A 16,377-nucleotide genomic window follows, 5' to 3' on the forward strand; every position below is an offset into this window, starting at 1 on the left:
TTCAACAGCTGCAATTTCTTTTCTTGTACTTCACTCATACTTCAAAATCTTTTTTTTTTTTTTTTTTTTTTTTTTTTTTAAAGACGATAATGTTTACTGTTTAAGTTCAGGATAGGATTGCTCCAATAAAGAACATTATCTATATCAATGGAGTTCATTCTGTGTATGAACTGATGGAATTTTATAATTCCTTTTTCCTACCAAGATAAATTAGCCATACTTTTTCCAGATATGGAACTGTAGGGCACAGTGACAGAAGGAAGAAAAGACGGTATGTATGGTGAAAATAACAGCTGGCATTGAAGTTATTCTGATACGTTTCTTTAAATTCACATGCCATTCTTGAGAAAGGCAAAAAAAGGTGCAGCCTTATTGTCTTTGCAACAGTTAACAACATCTCAGACAGTTACTTGTGCAGCTATACACTTTTCTTTCTAGGAAAAAAATAATTTGAGCTTGACACACATATTGTGAGTTTCACATCTGGAAGAAATTTCAGAGAAAACTGTGGACAGAGTCCTGTTGATTTGGCAGGAATTCACCAGTGTTAGATTTTGAAAGGAGTAACAAATAGCCTCTTAGTGAGAGATCCACTCACCTTAGCTGGTGATCCACTTGGAGGCACTTCACAAGTTTTGTGAACTATTTGCTCTGGTTTTCTAGCTGGTAGTTTAGTTTGACTACAGACATAATTAACCCAAACCTTCTCAAATACTATTTAATCACATGACATTTTGAAAGACTAAATATTATTTTCTGTTTTCTAGAAGAATCTGTCTGAGCTGTTCAGTTACAATTAATAATAGAATTTATATTGATAATTTTATGAATTTATGCATAATTCAGTCAGCCCCTGGCCAAGATGGGGATCTGAATTTGAAATTCAGTCTTCTTTCCCAGTTCCCAGCCCGCTGGTGTTGGGATTTCTGAAGAAGTAAATTCGTCAGTCCCTATGTGTTTTTAGAAGCGTTCTGAGGGCTGTACATATTCTTCTATTTCACTGGGTGGAAGAAAAGAAATTGAGTGTTATGTCCAGTACATGAGTAGCTTGGAAAATGTTCCCCCTTAAAAGTATATGCATTATCCCTTTTTGTTACCAGGCTTTTTTCCTTTGTGACAGATGTGCTACCCAGAGTCCTATTTTATCTTCTCTGTATCAATGCCATACTCCATAATGTTATGATATAGACTGTTCTTGCAGATTCACATGGAAGGAATAACATGAATCACTGACTTCAGTCCTCAGACACTTCAGGTGACCCTATGTATGGGGTATATACAATATAACTAACCATATCTTGTCCTAGAATCATAGAATCTTAGAATGTCCTGAGCTGGAAGGGACCCATGAGGATCATCAAGTCCAGCTCCTGGCTTCACACAGGGCAACCTAAACCAAAACCAATATATAAAAGTCTGTCTAAACCATAGTACAAAGGATCAGAAACCATCAAAAGCACTTAAGTTTAAAAAAAAAAAAAAAGAGCATTTAGAACATCATGTCGTTGGTCTCTGCAATGGGAAGGAATTTATTAGGTCAAACTGTTAAGTGAAAGTGTATTAAAGAAGGACTCTAGCTTACAGAAAAGTCTCAGCATCCTGAAAGATCATGCAGTGTTTTATATTTTTCTCTTTCTTGCTCAGAGTCCTATTTTCTGACCTATATCCTCTCCATAAAGAGATTCAGGATTTAAAAAGTGCCATTTCAAAATTTTCTTGGATCACTTACGTGTACCAATGTCCTAGTAACTTCCAGCATTTGTGTGATCAGTCAGCTGTGGTCAGTTCCGCCTCCAGGGAGTTTTTTACTACATTATTTTGCTATTTTTTCTGTTTTGGAAGGGGTGGGGGTCGTCTAGGAGTTCAGTTTGTGATCAGGAGGTATATTAACACTATTTTCCTCAATATTTTTTCTTTTTTTCTGGCTATGACTCTTTCTGGCATCTGTCTCCTAACCCATCTTCGTTTGTGAACACAAGGTTAGTGCATTTAAAAGGACACTGTCAAGGTACTTTATCTTCCAACTCTGCTTTATTCCATGTTGTTTATGACTGTTCCTTGCTAGACTGAAACAAAGTATTTTCTCATGACAAATATCTGCTCTTTTTGTAGTTAACACAAAATAATTGGTTGTTGAAGATTGTCTCATGAGGCTGAAGGAGTATTTTATTAAAAAAAAATCAGTTTATTGAGTGAGAAAAAATGAATGGCATGGGTTTGCAGAATAATGTATAAAGGAGAAAGAAGATCAAATGTTGTGCCTACTAACCTTGACAGTGTTCCTTTAAGAGTACCTTCTTTTTATATTTGTCTAATTTTCTTAATGTTTTCTGCGCCTGAGACCTTACCATTGCATCCTCTTATTCTTTGTTTCTGTAAAAGCTGATTGTAAAGTTGGCAAAAATCTGATTTTGATATTGAAACAAGTGTAGCAAAAATACTTATGCCAATAATTCATCTTTCTGCGTTCCCTCCTTTTTTCCAGACCACAAATAGTCATATATTTCACCTGGGACCTGTGACACTTGCTTTCAATTCTTTCCATAAAATTTTTGCCAAGATGCTATAAGAGTATTTTTCTACAGCTGCCAATTCAGTGAACTAGCTAAGACTTTTGCTATTAATACAGGCACTCTTAAGACATCCCCTATAGTAAATAACTGCTAAAAGTTCAGCCTTGTGTGAACTTGTATGGAACTTTTTGGTTTTTTTAAGTGCTGCGCTAAACTGTTTTGAAGTCATGCTTAGTCATCACAAGGTTGAGGATGTTTCCATTAAAGGAGTCAGGAAGGAAATTAAGACACTACACAACTATAAACATACCCTCCTGAGGCCTAACGACATTTTTTAAAAAAGGGAGTAAGCTGGAAAAACTGCAAAATAGCTGTGCTAAGTGGAGTATCATGTCAGTCAGGAAACAGAATTCTTTATTCATAATGCACTCCTGGTGATAATTTAATGCCTTTAGCAAGTGTCAAAATCCCATTTTCTTTGCTGCCTCATAAAGATCACTGGAATGTAAATCTGAAAAATATTTAACAGCTATAATAAATATTTCTCTTGATTACCTATAATAGACATAAAAATGCCCCAAAAGAATTATAGAATTATTTCTAAACAGCGAGTTAAAAATACATACATGGTGAAACTGAGAATCAAAATTATCCCTCTGAAAACAGCAAATAAGCAGAAACTTTTAAATGTGATTATCAGTATGGCATCATAGTACAATTTGTTTCCAAGTCTTTGTTCCTTTGTGTTATTGAAACATATATTTCTCTGTGTTTCTGTTCTTTTTATACATTCTTATTTTGGAAGAAGGCGATGCAATATCTTTTTGTTTTATAACCTCTGTTGCAGCTGGGGAGGATAATGCGTGGACCATTTATGAAGTTCGTAGCCCATGCAGCTTCTTTCACCATTTTTCTTGGTCTGCTTGTCATGAATGCAGCTGACAGATTTGATGGCACCAAACTCCGACCTAATGAAACAACAGGCAATGTCAAACAGCTATTTAGGATGAAAACATCCTGTTTCTCATGGATGGAGATGCTCATTATTTCTTGGGTAATAGGTAAATATTAGTTTTTGCTTAAAATTGTCTTACTATGATTTCAATGAGGCTGGACACAATTTAGTCCTTTGCTATTAAAGTTACATGTAAAAATTGCATCAAAGGGAATTTATTCAGCTAGCTGCATTCCCACATTGGCCTCGTGTTTCTTACTGGATGTCAGCAGGCCTTCACATGTGCTTCGTTACACATATTCAGGTTAATCACAAATATTTGGGTTAATCACAATCACAAATATGCAGGATAAGGACGTTGGCGAAATCTGCATCATCTGAATACGAATGAATGCAAGTTTATGAATGTCAAAGGAAATTGTCTACAATTTTTTTTTGAGTCAGACGGAGTGTCAGCTCTCAAGGGGAAGGATTTCTACATCATGGGCCAAGGTTTTTGTATCCAGTTGTCTCTTTCTGATAAGATTTCCTTACTTTGCAAGTATTTCTTCAGAATTAATGGTATATAGCTTAGTGCATTGTTATTTGACAAAAGAGAAGCAGCATATAGATCCCTCAGTATTCAGCTGTAGATTTTTCCATCCCAGCATAGGGATGAAGTGAATACTATGAATAGTACTTTGACATGACCCATTCAATGCAGCAACTAAGTATTACTCCACATAACTTGAGCACAGACCCTCAAAAATATCTTATCTCTATGATTCCTATTTGCAAGTCTAATTGCATTTATTTCAGTGAAGTTTAGATTCCCAAATATTTTAAGGATCTGGGTTTTGGTTGTTAGTTAAGTCAGTAATATGTGAGTTACATTCAAGCTAAGGAATCTGCTTCCAGCTTATGCATTTAAAAATTTTTGCTTTTATGAGCTATTTGTGAATTGGAGCCATTTGCACATCAGCTGAATCATACAGCTTTAAAAGACATCGACAATTGTTATTTATTCCATCAGATAGCTGTATAAATGAATATAATTGTGTATTGTGGCAATAATGACACTTAGATTTCCAAATATTCTATAAATATGAATGTTTTAATCTGATAATAAGGGACTAAAAAATATTTTTCCAATTTAAATGTATAGTTTGCTAATTTAAGCTATTCTTATTTATTTATTCTTATTTATTTCAGCATCATGCAGAAGCAGGTAGTGATTTAAGAAAAATTAATTCAGTGCATACAGATATAGCATTGAATTTAATTATTGTAATTAACATTATAATTGTCCTTATCTGAAAAGTGATGAAAAGTTCTTTCAGATGATTCGATAAGTACAAAAAACGGTGACATTACAATTTGTTTTTCTCTTATTAGCTCTCTTAAGAATTTGAGAAACTTAGTTTATGATTAAATAAATTTTATCTTGAAAAGGAAAAGGATTTGCTCAATAAAAAGATGCCATAAATGATACTGTATTCCTAGATCTTATTATTTTTATTTTTATTTTCTATTTAATAATTAATATTATTGATTAGGAATCAAACAGATACCTTTGCCCTGTTGACAAAGTATTGGGTCTGATTCCTACTTGCATGCTCATTTATCATACAGACTATATACCCAGGGTCCTCTGCAAATGGGAAAATGTGACTTCTGCTATGAGTTGTGCTACTGCAATACAATCATGCCAGAGCATTACTCCTCTTTCAGTCTCATTCTGTGTTTATAACAGATGGGAATACTCCCCGTTCTTTCTTTGAAATCTTTTGGAGTTGAACAGGCAAAAACAGTATAAAAGATTGTTATGATTACTCACATGAAGTAGAAGTAGTGGCATATATATATGTTACATATATATATTAATTAGCAGGTTCAAGGATTTTAGTGTGTGTGTTCAAAGTCCCAAAGACCAAAATGGTTTTGAGTTTGACTGAAACCAAGAGCATATTCTAAACATAATACAGTATCACATAAAATGAACATGAAGCTAAAAGAACATACTGCTTTTTCTGTTTTGTCTTTCACAGGCATGATATGGTCTGAATGTAAAGAAATTTGGTCTCAAGGTCCAAAGGAATACCTTTTTGAATTATGGAATATGCTTGATTTTGGCATGTTAGCAATTTTTGCAGCATCATTCATAGCAAGGTTTATGGCATTTTGGCATGCGTCCAGAGCCCAGAACTTGGTTGATGCAAATATGAAAGACCTGTCAAGTCCAACACTGGAGCCCAACATAAAATACTACACCTTGGGTGAGTTGATTGCACATGGTTAGAATGTATTTCTTGGGCCAAGAATTGTTTTTCTGTAATTAGTACATTAGTTCCACAATGTAATTGTTAAAAAAATTCCCATCCCTGCTTTTCTTTCTCATCTCTACTACTTGTTCACAGTTCCCTTGGCTATGCTCATACATCTCTTTGGGGATTATTCTGGGCATCAGGCACTGAAATCATTTAAGTTCAAAATAGCCCCACTGTCATCACCCCACCCATAAAGATTCTCTTCAATATCTTTATCAGTGATCTGGATGAGGGAATTGAGTACATCCTCAGTAAGTTTGCAGATGACACCAAGCTGGGTGGAAGTGTTGAACTGCTTGAGGGTAGGAAGGCTCTACAGAGGGATCTGGATAGGCTGGACTGATAGGCCAAGGCCAGCTCTACGAAGTTCAACAAGGCAAAGTGCCAGGTCCTGCACTTGGGGCACAACAACCACATGCAACACTACAGACTGGGAGATGAGTGGCTGGAAAGCTGCCCGGTGGAAAGGAACCTGGGGGTATTGGTTAAGAGCCGGCTGAATATGAGCCAGCTTTATATTCAGGTGGCCAAGAAGGCCAACAGCATCCTGCCTTGTATCAGAAATACAGTGGTCAGCAGGACTAGGGAAGTGATTGTCCCTCTGTACTCGGCCCTGGTGAAGCCACACCTCGAGTACTGTGTTCGGTTTTGGGCCACTCACTACAAGAAGGAGCTGGAGGTGCTAGAACGTGACCAGAGAAGGGCAATGAAGCTGGCGAAGGGTCTAGAGAACAAGTTCTATGAGGAGCACCTGAGGGAATTGGAGTTGTTTAGCCTGGAGAAAAGGAGGCTAAGGGGAGACTTCATCACTCTCTATAACTACTTCAAAAGAGGTTGTAGTGGAGTGAGAGTCGGTCTCCTTGCCCAAGTAACAAGCGATAGCACAAGAGAAAATGGCCTCAAGTTGTGCCAGGGGAGGTTTAGGTTGGATATTAGGAAAAGTTTCTTCTCTGAAAGGGTTATGAGGCATTGGAACAGGCTGCCCAGGGAAATAGATGAGTCACCATTGCTGGAGGTATTCAAAAGATGTGTAGATGGGATGCTTAGAGAATGGTTTAGTGGTAGGCTAGGCTAATGGTTGGACTTGATCATCTTAGAGGTCTTTTCCAACCTAAATGATTTGATGATTCTGTGATTCCATGATTATTTTAATCCAGGTCATTTAAACTGTTCAGTCACACAATGCTATCCTGCAAACATTTGCGTTGGCACAACTGAGAATGTGATGTATGGTAACGCAGGGGCAGAACTAAGCATTGAGATGCAGAAACTTCTTAAACCTTCTTTGCCAACATAACCAACGTGTTTTTCACTACAGCCTAAATCTTTGCTCATAGACTCTATTGTATTATTTTAGTACTTCTCAATCCACTTTCTTTATCAGTAAGAGAGAAATATGTTAATAAACTTGCTTGTCATATATGAGAAGTGAGTAGAAGCTATTTCATGTGTATGCATGTACACCGAAGCCTGCTTGGAGAACATCTTTGTATGGTAATACTAGCATGGATAATATTAATAGTTAATATTTAATGTCATAGGTTTTGTCATAGGCTAGCAAATATAATACAGCTCATCTGGAGACCTGAAAGACATCTGACTACTAACCCATACTGAAACATCTGCTGTCTTTGCATCTAGTTATCCATGAAATCTGAGGTAAAGCTAACACAGCTATGTCTGCTTATAGAAAAAAAGGCACAGTATTTTGCCATACAGACATTTTCTCATTTGAATGTAGAGTGTAGTTTTTCAGTAAACAAAAGAATATGCACATACCTACAAGAAAAGCATAGTGGCTAGCAAGACAATGATTGTGCTAACTCAGCCTTGTTATGCCTAAAACCACAGTCATTCATTACAATGTCATGACACATGAATACTGCTATGGGAGTAAATTCCTTGAAGAATAACATTTTCTGACATATGATGAACATTCTGAAGCATTGTTGCTCAACATCACTGTATATGGATATAATATATTGCTGTTCAAATAACTGACTTGTGTTAAATGGTTATTTGTTAGTTAACAGCTCAAAATAATATTTTTACAAAAGGCCAGTGGCTGCCTTCATTGCAGTATAAATTATTTGTTTTATTTTCTGGCATTTACAGTAGAATAAACACAGATGACAACACTCCCTTGGGATGTAGGAAAGCCATCCCAGGTTGACCTGTTCTGTTTGCCTGAAGCACAATCATGAATTGAACTTAAGCCTCCCATCTCATGGGAGAATGCCATAACCTCCAGCTAGGAAGCATCCTGAAGGGTATTACTTTAGGTTTCTCCTTCTGACATTTTTCTATAAAGATTTCTTTGAGTAGAAATTCAAACCTGAATGTTTCCCCTCTTCCGTTGAATATGTTCCCTATGAAACAGCAATAACTCATTCACTCACTGATCCAAATGACATTCAAGCAATTTATCCAAGTGAATTAGCTTCAAAAGAAGGGATTGGTAGACATGATGATAGAAAAGATGATGGAGATGGGTGTTTGGTATGTACCAGGAAAGAGCCATTACCATTTTACTATGAGAGATGGAGTAAATAGAAAAACTAGAGAAGCATTACTGTTCCCACAGTTCTGGAGTTACGGAGGGCACTTGATTTTAGATGCCCAGGTTGAAACAGTTCATTTTAGATAGTTCAAACGTACCCCGTTCCTAATTTAATTTGCCAATTTTTTATCACTTAACACTATAAGCTTAATTTTACTTAAATTCACTTGTGATTCAAGTCCCAGAAATTTGCTTTAGTGATATTGCAGGCCATTTTAGTTGCTTGCTTTTCCTTTATAATCAATGGATATCTAATCAGTATAAGCAGAGCCATGAAATGGAGGTAGCACTACCTGGCTGAATGCAATTGACCAAACATAAGGGACTAGTGCCATTTGAGTTGCCTAAGGTTTTCTCCCTTGACTCCAGCTGCTGCCCTAAAAAAAAGACCTCTATCCTATATCTCGGATAGCCTGGGCATCTCAAATAGATGTCTTTGTTCAGGTGTCTGAATTGAGCCCAGGCATTCACTAGGCTGCACTGATTGTACCTCCTATTTTTATACCTGTTTGCAGCCATCTTAATTTCAAAATGAATCCCATTCATGGTTTCTTGCTAATAAAATGATACTTCTGGTGAAAGTGTAAAAAGAACAGAATAAAACACTAGTGAAAAGGTAAAACATTTCCCCACTCCTGAGCATAGGAGATGGACTAGTATCCCACATCTGTGTCAGTCTTAATGAAGTATCTTCCCTTCTTTCACTTTAATTTCTGTCAGCATCTTCATGTAAGAAATTTACTGAGCACTGGGAAGTAGTAGGCAACCACTGCTGGCACTATTTGAGCAGTTATACTTGGCACAAGGAAGTCAAATGAATATCTAAGCACTTCACTCAAAGGAGGACATTGTTTTTCTATGTGCTTTTTAAGTTCAAAAGGGTAAAAATTAATGGCTCCTTACTTTTAGGCAGCAGTTTTATACCTTTTTACTAATGAAATAGTTCAAAATTCATGATGCAACATACAGTAAAGGAAAACACGTGCAGGATGTACTTCGACTGTTTCAGATTTGCATAGCTCCACTTAACTCAATTCTAACTTACAATGACTTTGGTTCACTATTACCTCTCCCCTAAAGACAGCACTTCTGTGAACAACCCAGGGTGGACTTCAGAATGCTAACAGAAATTCTTATCTTTTGTTTCTAGCTAGAATAAACTGGGATCCGTCCGATCCACAGATCATATCTGAAGGCCTGTATGCTATTGCAGTAGTATTAAGTTTCTCCAGAATAGCCTACATCTTACCAGCCAATGAAAGCTTTGGACCACTGCAGATATCACTTGGCAGAACTGTGAAAGACATCTTCAAGTTCATGGTGATATTTATCATGGTGTTTGTAGCTTTCATGATAGGCATGTTTAATCTCTATTCCTACTATCTGGGGGCAAAACAAAATGAAGCATTCACAACGTAAGTACTACTGATTTGACTGTAATAATTGTGAGCTATTTTTATGGGAAGATAGTTGCTTGCATTGTATGTATTAAGTTTACTAATAGTTTTATAAGGTTTATATCTTTTAAAATACCTCTTTGTGTTGTATTAAGTAGTAATTTTTTTATCATATATATATATACATACATACATTATATTATACACTTGAATCAGCAGATGAGCTCCTGATCCCAACAGTACTATGATAAATCGTGAAGAACAGGCTGGGAAGGTGAGGAGTAGTTGCAATTTATGTGAGTGAGAAGCAGGAATGCCTGTGCGTCTGCTTAGGGATAGATATGAGCCAGCAAGAATTTACAGGTCGGGATTAGAAGGTAGACCAACATGGGTGATTTTCTGGTGGATGTCTGCTGCAGACTGCCTGATCAGGAAGATGAAATAGATGTGGCTGTCTTCAGACAACTGGGAGAAGCCTCATGCTTGCAGCTCCTGGTCCTCATAGGAAATTTTATCCACCTCGATATCTACTGGATGGGCAACACAGCAGGGCACAAGCAATCTAGAAGGTTTCTGGAGGTCATCGACAATAACTGCCCAACATAGGTGACTGAGGATCTGATGTGGAGAAATTTGCTACACCCGACTTTTACAAACAGTGAAGAATTGGTTGCGGATGTGAAGGCTGAGAGTAGCATTGGCTGATGAGATGGTGGAGTTCACGTTCCTGAGAGGAGGGAACAAGGCAAACTGCAGGACCACCACTGTGGACTTCAGGAGAGCAGACCTTGTCCTGTACAAAGAATCTCGTATGAAGAGGAGGTCCTGGAGGAAAGGGAAGTCCAGGGGAGCTGTTTGATTTTCAAGAATTGCCTCTTCAACACTCAAGATTGGTCCATAGTACTGGGTAGAAAATCAAACAAAGGTAGCAGAAAGTCTATATGGATGAACAAGAGTGACTGATAGGTTGTAATGTCACTCAGAGGGACCTCAGCAGGCTGGAGGAATGGGCTGACAGCATCCTCATGATATTCCACATGGGAAAATACCAAGTCCTGGCCCTAGGGTCATAATAACCCCAGGCACCAGGGCAGCCTAGGGCTGAGCAGCTGGAAAGCAACTTGACAGAAATAATTGCTATTGATGCTCTTATGATATCTTCCTCTTTGTGTTCCTGTTTATCTGAAGGTCTGGTCCACGTTCACTTCCAAGATTCCTGAGCGACTGGTGTTTCCTATTCGAGCCTGCTCAGTAATCAGTGCAACCCACTTACTCCATGTAGCATCAGTTGTATGCTTTTTTGATTCTCCCACCATAAGAAGAGAAGTTCTGAATTTACTCTGTCAGGAGTTACTTGGTATACATTTGTCATGCCATCTTATTGCTAGCCATGATTTTAAGATAAATCACCTGAGTGGATACTCATTCTTTTCCATGCCCTGCAGTCCTTGCCCACTTAATTTCTGACTGTCATAGTATTTAAACTATAGCTGTTATGAGGCTTGCTCAGCCAGGAAACAAACTCGGCCAAGAAGGAAAAAATTGCTACTACTTTTCTTCTTATTATTAGTTCACACAATAGATAAAGTACCTAAACCAATTCACAGATGGTGTACTGATAAAATATTTTATGCAGAGAGGTAGATTCAGAACTATAACTTACCAGTTTCTTTTGACTTTTTCTCTTAATGATAATGCAATAAAATTGAAAATGTGCTTTGCAATGCTACTACATTTGGGTCATGGGGAAATAAGTTCTATTCATCAAAGCAAGAGAAAATATGTCTACAAGGAGGTGAAGATAGGAATAGAGTCCCCAGACATTTGGACTTATGTTTATGTGTGTGTATGTGGAGACAGAGAGAGAGAGAAAGAGAAAGATATATATATATATATATATATTATCTAATTAAGAGGAAATACATGTATTGAAAAGAACTAACCTGAAAAAAAAAATAGTGTCACAACACCATGGCTTATTAACTTTATCCTGAATTTGTGGGAACAGTGAAAACTGAACTTCAGGATTATGGTCTTGAAGCATTTTTGAAAAATGTTGCTTTGCAGTCAAACAAGCTGCTTTTTTTACAGTTTCAGAATGTTGATCATATTAATGGTATAATACTTAATAACAATTGAACTATTTGTATAATTATAATGAAGTATTTACAGGTTATTTTTTGTTATTTACATTCACATTACAGGCAAGTATGTTGCATGTAGAATAAAGTAGTTTATAGTGATTCATTGTTATATTCTTCTGAGGCTGTAAATATAATTCCTAAAATGAATCAGATATTTTTATTTTCAGTCCTAAATATTAGGACACGTATATTATGGAACAACATATACGTGTGAAATTAGATAGTCTACTTCTTCTGCACAATATTGCTCTGGTACAGGTGTACATTATGACAGTAGAAAATTTTGTACACTGTGTAAAAATGGTTGCTGGCAATTTATACAATAAGACTATACAGTTCTTGTTCAGTAGCATATGCATGTGTTCAATTTCTCCTTTTAGTGTTGAAGAAAGTTTCAAGACATTATTCTGGGCTATATTTGGACTCTCAGAAGTTAAATCAGTTGTCATCAATTATAAACACAAATTCATTGAAAATATTGGCTATGTCCTTTATGGAGTCTATAATGTTACCATGGTCATTGTCTTACTGAACATGCTTATTGCAATGATCAACAGCTCATTCCAGGAAATTGAGGTAAAAATTCCATTTATGATGAAATATCACCTAATTTAATGTTATATCTAATTGTCTAAATATCTTGGAAATCCTGTTTTCTTGTCATCTTATATAAGCAAAATAACACAGAGAATTTTGGAATATATTACCAGAAAATATTCATTCCACTGTTCATTTTTATTACAAATTACCTGGCAATTACTCAGCTGTATGTGCTCGCAGTAGTAAGAACCACACTGAACCAAGAAACTGCTGCTGACCTGTCTTATGTTCCTTATAATGATATGCTGTATTGTGTGACTTCATGAATCTTTCCTATATCTTGTTTGTAGTTATTATTTGAGCAGTGTCCCTCTTGTGTCAAGGATGTTGTCATTCCTATGCCTCTTGATCTTGGAAGTCTAAAACACGCTGTTTTCTTATTTTTATTTAAACAATCATTGCTTTAGTCCTCTGCATTCAACAGAAATTTATCTGACAAAGTAATCAGCAGGGCTACAGAAAATCAGCATGAACTTTTCATGCCATGCAATACAAAGGGCTAAATCATTATAATTGATTAGGAAAAAAAGAAAGCAGAGCTCCAGAAGCTAGGCCATCCCAGGCTTTCCTGGGTGATGCCTTACCACAAAGCAGCAGACTCAGGTTGTTTGACACTACCAGTTTCTGGGCATTGGCTTGGGGTCACAGCCATCATCCAGCTTGATTAAAAGCAGTGCACATTCTCCAGTGCACATTCTCCAGATTCGGATTTTTCTGACTGAGAAGACCACAGAAAAAACAATTAGGTTTAGAGCAACGAAAACTACACTGTTATCCAAAAGTATGGTGACTGAATACAAACAGCTTCTAAAAACAGCTACAGCATATTTGAGCCTGACCTCAGTCCTTTCTGCAGAATTGACTTCCCTTGATCTTTACAGGAATGAGTAGAATGAGCATTTTGGCCATTGTAAATGTTAAACATAAACCATGGCAATGATAGCATACCTGATTTAATCATATATTAAATCAAGTGGAAGGAATTTGATAAAAATCATCTAATCCTCTTTAACATCATGTTTAAAGTAATAAAGTAAAATTCTTATTTAAAATTCTGATGCTATTTCTTTTTCAAAAATAAGATTATAGATGAAATTAATTGCTACAAGAAGAGATCAGTAAGATAAGAAATCAAAGCTTGTAGTATCATTGAGGGATTTACCTTTTTGTTATGTTAGAATAAGATTTTTCCATTTTATTTACTGAGCATGACAGTGTTCCATGCAAGTGACTACTTGACCAAGCCTGAGAGGATGAATTTGAATGTTGCCATGAAGCTTTACATTAGGCATTGTATTGCATGCTTTTAGGTCACCACCATAGGATTATTAGTCTCATCACAAAGAGCACAAGCCAAGAAGTCTTTGTGATGCTGTATTGCAGACTATTAGCACTCATTCTGGAGTAACTAATGTCTAAAGCAAATCCACTTTGTCCTTCTGTAATTGCATTGTTTTAAATGGATTAATAAGAACAATTCTATTAATTGAAATGTGGTTTTCACAGATTATAAACAAGCTCTTAACCTGTTTGAAATTAACTTCAGCCAATTACATCGAAAGCACATATAACATTTAGCTAGAGCATCTTCAGTTGTCCAGATGCCATTAATAGTGTATTAATAGAAATGTTTCTGCTTTGCAGGATGATGCTGATGTAGAATGGAAGTTTGCAAGGGCTAAACTTTGGTTTTCTTACTTTGAAGAAGGGAGGACTCTTCCAGTACCCTTCAACTTAGTGCCAAGTCCAAAATCTTTGCTGTATCTCTTACTCAGAATCAAAAAATGGATTTCTAAACCATTTCTGTGCCAAAAGAAAAGCTTTCAGGAAGATGCAGAGATGAATAAGGTAATTTAACAGTGCATATATTAACTACTAATTTTAAAAGATAAAAACATGTTTAACTTTTCATTGTTAGTGTTGACCCATTTTTCTAATGAATTTCCTTATCTGCTTAGTCCAGACTGAAATCAGTCACTAGGTACAGGTTGAAATTTACTTTTTTTTTTTTTCTAACATAAATATTTGTCCACATCTGTAATCAGTTAAGTTAAAAAATATCGTTGTAAATTTACAGTTCTTCCTGCTCCCTGTCACAGAATCAGAAAATAATTTAGGTTGAAAGGGACCTCAGGGGTCTCTTGTCCAACTGCTTTCTCACAGCATGTCAGCTCTGAGGTCAGACCAAGCTGCTTAGGACGTCATTCCTGTCCAGTCCGGAAAACCTCCAAGGACAGAGACTTGACAACCTGCCTGGGCAGCCATGCCATTCATTGCATTACTGTTCTCAGGGGGAAAAATGTCTCCTATCCAGGCTGAACCTCTCTTGTTTCAGGCCAAACAAGCCCAGCTTCTCCAGCCTCTTCTCACAGGGCAAGTGCTTTAGCCCCCATCATCTCTGCGGTCCTCCACTAAGCCTGACAGGAGTATACTCCTGCATCTCCTCCAACATCTGGTCATTGATAAAGATACTGGAAACCAATAATGAGTGGTGTCCCTCAAGGGTCCATACAGGCACCAATGCTATTTAATATCTCTATCAATGATGTAGATAGTAGAGTTGAACGTACCCTCAACAAATTTGCAAATGACAGCAAGCTGGTGCTGTTGATATGCTAGAGGGAAGGGATGCCATCCAGAAGGACCTTGACAGGCTTGAGAAGTGGGCCCATGTGAACCTCATGAACCTGGTCTGGGGAAATCTCCAGTATCAGTACAGTTGGTGATGAATTGATTGAGAGCAGCCCTGCAGAGAACGACTTGGGGATACTGGTAGATGAAAAATTGGATATGAGCTGGCAGTGTGCACTGCAGCCCAGAAAGCCAACCATAATCTGGGCTGCATCAAAAGCAGCATGGCCAGCAGGTCGACAGAGGTGATTCTCCCCGTCTGCTCTGCTCTTGTTGGACCCTATCTGGAGCCCTGCGTTCAGCTCTGGGGTCTCCAGAGCAAGAAAGACAGGGACCTGTTACAGTGGGTCCAGAGGAGGACCTCAAAAATTATCAGAGGGATAGAATACCTCTCCAATGAAGAAAGGCTGAGAAAGCTTGGGATGTTCAGCCTGGAGAAGAGAAGGCTCTTGAGTGACCTTATAGCAGCTTTTTAGTACTTAAGGGGGGTTTATAAGAAAGATGGAGAAAGGAATATGGGTAATGGTTTCAAACTGAAAGAGGGTAGATCTAGACTGGATATATGGACGAAATTTTTTACCTTGAAACACTGGAATAAGTTGCCTAGAGAAGTTGTGGATGCTCCATCTTTGGAAGTGTTCGAAGTCAGGTTGGACAGGGCTTTGAGCAATCTGGTCTACCGGAAGATGTCCCCACCCATGGCAGAGATGTCACACTAGATGATGTTTAAAGGTTCTTTCCAATGAAAACCATTATATGATTCTGTATTAAAAAGTGCAAGTCCCAAGACAAGGCCCCTTACTACCCTCTGAGTACAACTATCCAGCCAGCATTTTGCCCAGTTGTCCAGGCTAACATCCTAAGGTAGGTACAAGAATATTTTGGGATACAGAGTAAAAACCCTTACTAAAATCAAGATAGATTACATTCCCAGTTCTTCATTCATCTGCAAACCCAGTAATTTTATCACAGAAGGCCATCCGGAGGGTCAGGCAAATTTTACCCTTTGTAAATCAACACTTACTGTTGTTCTCAGTCACCATCTGCTCTTCCATGTGCCCAGAAATGTTCTCCAAGAGGACTCAGTCCATTGTTTTCCCAGTTACCAAAGTGAGGTTGAGTGGCTTGTGGTGCCAGCATCATCATTTTGGCCTTTTTTGAAGATGAGTTTGACATTTGTCTTTCTCCAGCCTTTGGAGATCTCTCCCAGTCTCCACGATCTGTCAAAGACATTATCATCTTTGCAAGTTCTCCAACTGCTCTCATAACCC

At 37.4% G+C, this 16,377-nt stretch overlaps 1 protein-coding gene across 2 annotated transcripts in view; it reads left to right on the forward strand.

Moving 5' to 3' along the window:
* TRPC6 (transient receptor potential cation channel subfamily C member 6) overlaps nt 1-16,377 on the forward strand; it is a 97,743-nt gene that overhangs the window by 69,623 nt on the left and 11,743 nt on the right. For both annotated transcript variants that reach the window (XM_040544180.1, XM_040544181.1), the window contains exons 5-9: nt 3,361-3,574; nt 5,496-5,723; nt 9,485-9,749; nt 12,256-12,451; nt 14,120-14,323. In XM_040544180.1, the coding sequence (XP_040400114.1) occupies nt 3,361-3,574; nt 5,496-5,723; nt 9,485-9,749; nt 12,256-12,451; nt 14,120-14,323 (1,107 nt within the window). The remainder of the gene's footprint in view (nt 1-3,360; nt 3,575-5,495; nt 5,724-9,484; nt 9,750-12,255; nt 12,452-14,119; nt 14,324-16,377) is intronic.

Source organism: Cygnus olor, chromosome 1 (assembly GCF_009769625.2).
Source record: "Cygnus olor isolate bCygOlo1 chromosome 1, bCygOlo1.pri.v2, whole genome shotgun sequence".
NCBI classification, from domain to species: Eukaryota; Metazoa; Chordata; class Aves; order Anseriformes; family Anatidae; genus Cygnus; species Cygnus olor.